The following is a 9915-nucleotide window of genomic DNA, read 5'->3' on the forward strand; positions in this document are numbered from 1 at the left end:
TGCGGTATGGACAGAACTTATAACCAAAAATGTTGTATAGATGGGGCAGGATCACATTTGTGTACAGGAAACCAGCAGTACCGACAGGTTCCAGATAAATTCTTTGACATTTAACCTCAGACAGATCTGTTTTAAATAAATTAGACCAGCTTGAACCTGGCATTTCTGGATACTACCTTCACCTGAAGACATGCCCTCTGCCATTTTTTGGCAGTTATATGATCTGGGCAGGGTTGTCTTCGACCCATTGTCCTTTGAGGATCCCTCACCCCCAGTTCTTTCTTAATGCTACTTATATTTTAGTGACGAGTCTTCACCCCAAGGCAAAGCTAAATAACGCCATCATGGTTTCAGTTATCACTCTTCAAGCGCTCTCTGGTTATGTTTACCAGTATTGCATCTTCTAAAAACTGTCCCTGCAGTATTTCAAATGGTTTTTTGGCATCATTCAATGTCATCAATCTCCCATCAGGATACAAATCTCCTGCTGTTAGGCATTCTCTCCCTTCACTGTTAATATTTCGTGTTTTACCCTCTTGAATGGCTGCAGGTACCATAGATGGAGAGAGACCATGCCCAAATGGGCCAATGGGAGTAACTTTTCCCATGCAAACTCTTATACTGCTTATCTGTTGAATTATGTACTGGTATTTTTGAGGTATACTAGTCTCCATTCTCAGAAATTCCTGTAGGTTTGTTTGTCCAAGAAGCTTCTTCTCCCAATTAGGCTGGTCATCTGACCTGTGAACTGCTTGCTCTAGTTGCCAAGGGAACCCTTGTCTCTCCTCCCAAAGGAGCTTCCTGAAGCCCAGCTCACCCTGCTCATCTTTCCGGCAAATACCAATTCCATCAGTAAATGATCCAGTTCTTTAAACAAGTGTGTTGGCAGCAGACGCGTCGCTCTCGGCAGAGAATATAAACAGCATAGCAAAAGGACTATTTTGGCTATCAATACTGTTCACATGACGGACACTGTCCGAGTGTTCCAAAAAGCCATTGATCTCTTCAACCCTATTAAAATTCAACCCATGTTGCACCTATACTATTATTATGTTGTGTGTGTGCCACTTGAGTGCCGAAATATCTACAGGCATCTGGTTCCCATTTGAGGAAATCCCCTGCTTTCCTGTCTAATCCCCCTCAAAGGAAGTAGTCTGAACTTTGCCTGATTCGCGTGCAGCCTGATATTTCTCTAAAGCTGGACAATGCCTGCAAAGAAAGTGGCACTAGCAACTATCATGTTCCATGGATACAAAAAGGTGTCATTCCGCATATATCGACACTACAAGTGTGGTGTCCTGCACTTTCACACCATTCTCTCTTTTCACAACATTGAATGTAACTCAGCAGTTCCATCACCAGCCTAGTTCCCCTTTCTCGGGTGGGCCTTCAGAGATAACCCCTCCCCCCACCCCCTGGCAGTTGTAGGTAATTGAGCATGCGTTTCCACTGTTTCGCCATAGGTTCTTTTCGGAGCCCTGTCGTTTCCTCCCTCCGTATGGCTATCCATTCCCCCCGGGCCCACACCACCCCTATGTCTTCCATTATCGACTTCAGTAGTGTAATCATGCCCAGCCTACCATTAGATTTAAAGGGTTGTCTGTCCCTCCTTACGGCAAACACAGGTTAGGTTAACTGGAAACAACCTGAAAGCATTAGGAAAAACAAATGCCACTTTGAACAACTCCTGAAAATAATATTTTTTCTGTCCATTAGGAGTATACACATTAACTATACACACTTTCCTTCCAGTTAACAGCCCCTGAAGCAGCACGTACCATTCTTCCTTCTTAGTCATTTCCTGCTTCCAAAACGGTACATATCCAGCGCCACCCATATCATTATTCCCCTAGGGTATGTTGAGTAAACCGAGTAATAAGCCCTCACTTGTCATCTTTAATGGAATTTATCAGCCTGAGCCTCCCCTGCTGTGAGGTGTGTTTCTTGCAACAAGGCTACCTCCAGCAGCTTTTCAAACATGAAAGTACTCCGTATCTCTTTGAATATGTATTAAGTTCTTACGTTTCGTGAAAGAAATAAAATACTATCATTGTCTGTATGTGGTCATCCTTCACTTATGGGTGTGCCACTAGTGTCCACCATCCCACAACTCTGTGCCTCTTTGCCTGTCAACTTATTGTGTCGGTTGATCGCCTCATATCAACCTGAATGTGTCTGCCTAAGCCGGTAAATCCCCAAACAAGGTCCCCCTCCTAAGACAGTTGTGTGATCAGCTTAAACACAAAATGTAATCAACCGGTTTTTCTACCTTCCTTCATATGTAACCCGCCTTCCTGTTAATTTACCTTGCTAAGAACAAAGCTACTGCACCTTGTTATTCTGGGACACTCTGTGCCAGTGTGTGGGATGGGTGGTCCCTTGCTATACTTTATCCCTACCGATTCAGTCCGAAACTTTCCACCCAAGTCCCCTACTGCCCGTGATGTGAGCCCTCCAAAATACACCAAAAAATCTCTATTCCCCCTTCTGTTTCAAGCATCTCAGATCGTCCTCACTCCATGGGTTAAGTGAAAGAGGGCGTGTCCCTTCTGACAATTTCTCTCCCACTCAACCTCCTCGGTTTATCGCAAAGTTATATGCAGATAGCAAAACAGTCGTAAACTTCTGCGTAATATTTGACTGAGCCATCTAAGCAGACTTGCCTTTCACAGAGCGTCACGAATTACAATCTTTTCCTTCCAATGCTATGTTTTTCATTGCCATCCCAGTATGTTCCCCATTTTCTTGCTCCCCGCTTCCTTGCTTTCCTTTGTGTTAATGTGCCATCTTCAGCACCAGTACTCTGCCTGACCTCAGTAGATGTTCTGAGATTCTTAACCTGCTTGCATTTCCTGGGGACCCCAGTGCTCCCGTTGTGGAACCAGACATTCCTGTGTTGTTTGGAGAGCGCCCATGAGAGCAGCATCCCGTCTCACATTTCCAGTCAGTCCCAACCAGCAGTTTTTTTCTGTGAAAATGGGAGTCTTCCCTTCATACATAACCCTAGTGCCCACAGTTTGTCTGCTTCCCTTACAATGCCACTGGACCTGCTGTGTATAATGCTGCAAAGTTTGGACAGTCTGCTTTGTACTGTGGGGCACCAGACCTACAGACATACTGAAGAATGGAATCTCCGTCATTTAGAAAGTATGCATTTATAGTTTTTTTGTGATTCTCCTGGTGGTTGCCACTGTGCCAGCGCCCAGTGTGCTCGTTTCACAGAAAAAAAATATTGATAGGCCCTTTGGGTTCAGAGCTCACGTTATCTGGCCCTCAAGAACAAGCTCTGTCAATAGGCTGTCCGACATTCCTGGAAACCCACGAAAACCTAGTTTGTTCCACTTGGGCCGGACCTCTGCAGCTTACTCACTTGACTAAGCTGTGGCCGGGGCGACCACATTTTGATCTTGTTTTGACGTTTCAAGACGCCCCTTTGAAGATGGTCAGCCAGTGTATTAGTTTCTTTTTTGCCCTCTGTGCCCTGAGGTGATTTATGTCTGTAAGATAGTGTCAATCTTGTTTGCAAGTGTTGTTGTAGAAGCTGCTATCACCTCCAATATTAAAGTGTGTCAGTTCCCTGGCATCATTTCCTGGCTTGGCTGGCCACTGTGGCTGAGCGGGCCTGTCAGTTGCTGTCTCAGCTGTGCACTAGTCCATTGTGTTACTCCAAGATGTCTTGCCCATCCTGTTCTTGTACTTTTCTTATCTGCTAGATGACTCCAGTTGGCCTCAGTTTCTGGAGCTACTATGTAACAATCCTGCACATTTATCGCCTCCACCTATTTACTAAGCTCCTCAGCATCAATTTAATATCATGTAACAAATGTAGATTACAGGCCAAATTAATCTGACTATAGCTAAATGGTGTAATTTCTGCCTCAATATTTAACCCAAAATGTTATATGTACCTAAACCCTCATATTTGCTTTGAACCAATTCAGTATTAAAGAAGTAATAATAGTTGCTTTACTATTTACTACTCGGAGGTAAAAGTCATTCTCATTAAGTAAATTAAAAATGTCAGTGGCTCAGAGTGGAATTGCTTTCCCTAAAATTCGGAGTGGGTGCATGCAATTACCTTAACTAACCTGCTGTCATGCATTACATTATCCTTTCAAGTTAAAATGATTAACCTTAAAATGTTATTGAAATGCAGGTCAGTCATTTAGTGCACAATCAATTAATTTAAAAAGTAAAGTAATGTTAACTTTCCTTGCTTCATGTCCTCGCTCCAGTCCCGGTGTTTTTCTCTCATCCAGCGCGGCCCCCAGCCAACTCCCCATACCAATCCTGGCACTGCTCTTATGCTCTCATGCTGTTAACCAGCATCAGATGGTCATGTAGTTCCTATAAAACCTATATAGGATCTGCACGTTTAGACAACATACACTGTAGGATTGGTGTTAGTTCTGATTCTAGCCCCCCCACCGGGTATGTTGGCCTGTGTACCAGCTAGCTCAAAGTGACACAAAGAAACTCCTCTTACCAAGGAGAGAATAGTTCTTGGCAACTATCAAAAATGACAACCCTGATCCCTCAGGACCGTGGAAACAGTGTACCACTTTTCGCTCCGTCACTCATGCTCACGTAGTCTCAGAGAGATACACAGAATAAATGGTATGGATGTTTTTCAATAAGTTTTTATTGAACAGTCGTTATTCTAGTGACAAATAAGTGCGCTGAAACAACCATTAGACAGTAAAAGATATGGTAGATTTCTTTCATTTTGCTATAACCATGAATACAGGCAAGTACATAAAATGCATGACAATAGAAATGCGTACTCCTACGATGCTAACCTAACTAGATGTACCTAAGTGTACTTGGAATGTATGTAGGTGTTAATCCAAGAATCCCTACAGGATAAAGTCAACACCATTACCTGAAGTGAGAGACTGTGGGACCCCGTCTTGGTCTCGAGTTGGATACCCTGCAAGGGATATTAGACCACTGTGAGCTGAAGTATCTGCATGCAGGAACCTCAGCGTCTCGCATCACTGTGTGTCGGCTGGGAAATCCTGACCTTCTCGACTTGTCTCAGCAAGATGTGATTTTTTTTTTATATCCAAAGGTCCCCCGGGGGGTTCTACCTTGCTGTGCCCCTTGTCGGTCTTATGATGATGTCGGGAATGAACTTTATACATAGTTATTCTACAGGAGATGGTACTCCTGCTGTGTTTCCAAGAATCCTCATGTATAATGTATGAGGCTTTTACCAGGGAAAATCCAGCTTTCAGTGTGCAGTGTCGTATCTAGGTAAAAGGTCAGCCCCAGGAACCGTTATGTGTGTAATGTAGTGGAGAATATAGGTGAAAGGTTACGATATACCTGAGCCTATATTGGGGTACCTATATGGACTATAACAAGAGAAGCACCTGAATTGGATGGAGTGGGCTGTAAATGTATGAATGGTTTAGGGGTTATTTTCTTGAAATATAAGCCTAGATCTCATTAACTTCATTGCACCTTACCCTAAGATACTATTTGTTTGAAAGTTCGCTTCAAGATATTATTAATTTTGCATTGCTATTTTACTGCCGTTTGTTGCACTTTTCGTATACTTTTAGATCTCATATTTGAATTACACCTAGTGTTTGCTCGAACTTGTTTGTTTAGCTTGTTTAAATTATTAGAAATATTTATTTTGTGATTAATATCAAGGTCCTCATTCCATTTGTTAATATTAGGACTTTTTATTAGTAGTAACGTTTGTATAGTGCCTATTAAAGATTAACTCTTCTTATCTGCATTCTCAGATGGGGGTCAATGTCTCTGTCCGTATTTTCCTTTTCTTGACTGATGGAACTTTATTTTATTCATGCTTTCTTTCTGCCTCCTCAGTGCTTTTGTCTAGACACTTTGTTAGAGGAAGATGTTTGAACACACATTCAAATTGTAATTCCTAGTTTCTTCTTTAGAACTTTAAATATCTTCCATCCATCTTCTCTCCTGCAACAAAAGAACCCCTGAGGGGGCAGTCAGTCGAGGGTTTGTTTGGAGGAATGTATCCTCGTTCCACTACCATCTTTGCAACAGTTTAAAAAAGTATATTTTCCCGAGCTTCTAAACACACTTAGTTATTCTGTATATTAACAGAATTCAGTGCACTATGGGTCTTGCAATTGACGCTAACCTATTAAAATTGCCATGTTAACTATTTTTGTAAAAACATTACATTTACAGTCATTCACCCTGTATTGTATTGTGGTGACTTAAAAATGCAGTGCCTTTTCTTTCTTTATAACTAAGACTTGCAATGAAAGAATTATCACATTTGGGACGAGTCGCTCATTTCTGGTAGTTGAACAATGCCAGTTCTAAAGTCCAGAGGCAGGTAGGAATGGAAGCAGTTTATTTTGCCACAGCAGGGGCAGCTGCTTTGTTCTCTCCTGCTGCCAGCAACTGTCAGCTCAAACCGTTAAGCATTCCAGAACATAAAACTGGCTGTAGGTTTCTACAAAAGACACCCCAAGACGTACCCCAACTCTGTTCCCTAAATAGACCCCCAAAATATGAAAACGTAAAAATAAAATGACACAAGAAAAGTCCCAAACCAGAGAAGACATAATACAAATACCTGGAACTGAAAACTATTTCCACTGTGAAACATCATGGTATTAAACGGTGGTGTGCAACTTTACAGAAAAACTATTTAATATAACGCAAAAGCTTCAGTAATACTTGCTAAGCAACACAAGGAGTGACTTGTGCCGCCTTACGTGGCTTTGTCAAGAAATGTAATGCAACACAGCTGCGGCACATTACATTTCAAGGTGGAAGGGATTTCATGGATAGAGCATGGTCATTTCCATGCATCCACCCATGGATTTTGGCTTATTTCCAGATTTACTAAAACTAGCAAAACCTGGGAATACATCAGAATGCCACTCCTTCTTCAGAGAGGGGTAACAAGGATACATATCTTTATATCTCCTTGTTATTTCCTCTTTTCACATTTGCTGCATTTTGCAGCACACATGGAAGGTGAAGAATACCTCTAAGCATTGTTTTTGTGCTGGAAGGCTAACTTTCCTTTACAAAGCAAATCCTGCCTGTAATGCAGGCACCCTTGTACTATGGTGCAAGGGTGCTTGCATTGGTGCTAAAGGCTCACAGTTCGCCAGCGCAAGGAGAGTGCAGAAATGCTCCATATCTTTTTAAACATTGAGCATTTCTCCCCGCTCCCTTTCATGTAACGCAGCTCAGTAAGTTTAATTGCTGCCCGGCGTTGCATGAAAGATTAATATATGTGCCCTAAACTCCATTCGGACTAATGTAATTTCCTAGGGGTGCCTTTCCATCTTTAAAACCCAACTTGCCGTGTTGCTTTACTTCCTCATATTCTATCCCATAGGATACATCAGTCTGAGCTCAAATTCTCATCTGCTATATTTTCTACGTGTTCCAAGTTCCACCACTGCCCATTCAATACCTTCACAGCATTCCTTGCCATGTCAGCAACTACCATATCCTCTCCATAATTTAACTCTCGTCTTGATAACCCATGAAGGCATCATACCCCTTTCTCTCTTCCTTTGCATTACAAGCACCCTTGACTTCACTTTCCACACACATCTTGACACAAAATTATTCAACCAGACTGACCTCCTTTCATCTTAGGACATTTTCCCTTACTACACCCTAAAAGGGTGACACACCTGTGGTAGTGTGTGGGGTGTCTTGCATGGCCTTAGCAGCGACCTCAGTTCATTCATCAAAACCACCCGGCTTGGCACTATGTCACGCACTAACTCACCAACCTATTGGTTCTCTCTACCATTCAATTACCCAGTAGTAAGTTAGGACTCCTAACTTTACTACTACTAAACTGAGACAAAATCCTAACTTTACGACTTTCAGTATTCACAAAAGGCATTTAGTAGTAGTAAAGTTAGTAGTCCTAACTTTACTAGTACTAAATGCCTTCTGTGAATACCACAAGTAGTAAGTTTGGGGCCGATTCACAGAACTAATCTGAGATAAAATCCTAAACTTACTACTTGTGGTATTCACAGAAGGCATTTAGTACTAGTAAAGTTAGGACTACTAACTTTACTAGTACTAAATGCCTTCTGTGAATACCACAAGTAGTAAGTTTAGGATTTTATCTCAGATTAGTTCTGTGAATCCGCCCCAATGTGTCTACGCCTTCTCATTACAAATAATGATATCCCCCAGCATACTGTAGCAGAGGCGTTGGTTCTCTCATCCATGTCAACGCCACTCACCACGTATCTAAGAGCAATAATAAAGCTGTTAGCTTCCTAATGTATCTAGGAATCTCTGCAACATATCCTAGAAGCAAAAACAGGGGGAAGGTCCACGTTTGTACTGAATAGTCTTAGAAATCATGTCAATTACTTTATCCCAAAAAAGCCTGTTTATCAGCCCAATACTATGCTCAGTAAATGAAGTCTGTCTGCGCTTGTGAATGTGCGCATCTACATAAGTCGGGGTTTATGGCGGAATCGCCCCACATGATTTTTACCCGGAAAAACGCATCAGAATTTCTGTAGGTAAAAACTGCCACATTCTGGGTTCTTGCACCATGAAATGGGGGAAAATTTGGTATTCCCGCTACACCAGCCATTCGAATGATGCTACAATACTGCACCCAATAAAAACCATACCATATCTAGTGCTATTGGTATTAATTGCATGAGAAATTACATCTGGGTCAGAGAGGAAAATTGAAATGAGTCCCTCCTTGTCTTATACATTGAGATGTGCTGTAACTTTTCATCTGATATATCGGTTTAGCGAAACTTGCACTGAGCTACCCTAATTGTGTTCTTTCTCTTTCAGTTTTGTGAGACGGTGAAGATGATCATCCGGGACCAGCGCAGTGTTCTTGCTTCAGTTTTGCTGGGATTGGCCTCCATGATGTGCCTGGGCCTAGGACCTTCCACCACCCTCCCCAGCATCCTCATTCCTTTCTCTCTGTGGATGGCTGGCTGACCAACCTGAAGAACTAGTTGATAAGACTCATGCCAAACATGAAATAAACTATGAAGCTGATGAAAATGGCTTTTAAACATTGTGGAAATCATGTGACCTGTATTTTTAATGACTGCAGTCACATTCTCACCTTGAACACAATGTAGAATGAGTATCTTACTGTGTAAGACATGGTCGGATGGCCGTCAAACTATTCCTTGTGAATTGCAACTTCTGGACAAGCTCCTTTACCTTACATGCAAGAGTTCTGCTTTGTTGTGTCCTGCAACCACCACATTTTTGCAAGTTGAAGATACATCCTGCATTTGGGAGTCCTAATCAATTTCTAGTTATTACTAAGGCTAAAACTGTGGTCAGTTAATTTGTTAAAGGCTCTAATGTGGCTGGAGAACCTGCCATTGCCTGGTGACTGCATACAAGTGGACGTATTCCAAACATTACCTAGACTACTCAAAAAGGCCTAATAATATGGTGAATCAACAGCTCCTGCATAGCTCGACTGCTGATGCAATAACATGGAATTGCTATGTTTTTAATTTGCTATGATGTTGCTATATTCATACTTTGACTTCTTCTTAGAACAATTAAAGGACTTGTTTCTTAAAATCTAGAGATGTTCCAGAGCTTTGGTTGCAAGCATTCAGGTTTGTTGGCTGAACATAAAACTATAATGTTGACGCTGCATTTTCTGCACTTTATTGTCGCACTGTGTACAATGAAGAGTGTTACAAGAAATTCTTAAAAAACAACTTTGTATATTGCATTGACTGCCCCTATATTTCATGGTTTTTTGGGACGCACATTATGCTCTTCTTTTGGCTGCCATTTCCCCCTCATCCTGTTACCGGGTAGTCCACAGATGATTTGATTGGATACAATCATAAGCACACCAATGTGTTCAGCCCTAGGTCTCAATAGGAGGTTTTCACCATTTGCTAGTAATCCTTAATGCAGCAT

At 41.8% G+C, this 9915-nt stretch overlaps 1 protein-coding gene across 1 annotated transcript in view; it reads left to right on the forward strand.

Annotated features, from left to right (window-relative positions):
• Positions 1 to 9568, forward strand: part of LOC147728556 (lecithin retinol acyltransferase-like) — a 44863-nt gene extending 35295 nt beyond the window's left edge. Inside the window, exon 2 of the mRNA XM_086962333.1 lies at positions 8806 to 9568. Coding sequence (XP_086818459.1) covers positions 8806 to 8958 — 153 coding nt within the window. The 3' untranslated portion in view covers positions 8959 to 9568. The remainder of the gene's footprint in view (positions 1 to 8805) is intronic.
• The last annotated feature ends 347 nt before the right edge of the window (positions 9569 to 9915 follow it).

Source organism: Lissotriton vulgaris, chromosome 3_1 (assembly GCF_964263255.1).
Source record: "Lissotriton vulgaris chromosome 3_1, aLisVul1.2, whole genome shotgun sequence".
NCBI lineage: Eukaryota > Metazoa > Chordata > Amphibia > Caudata > Salamandridae > Lissotriton > Lissotriton vulgaris.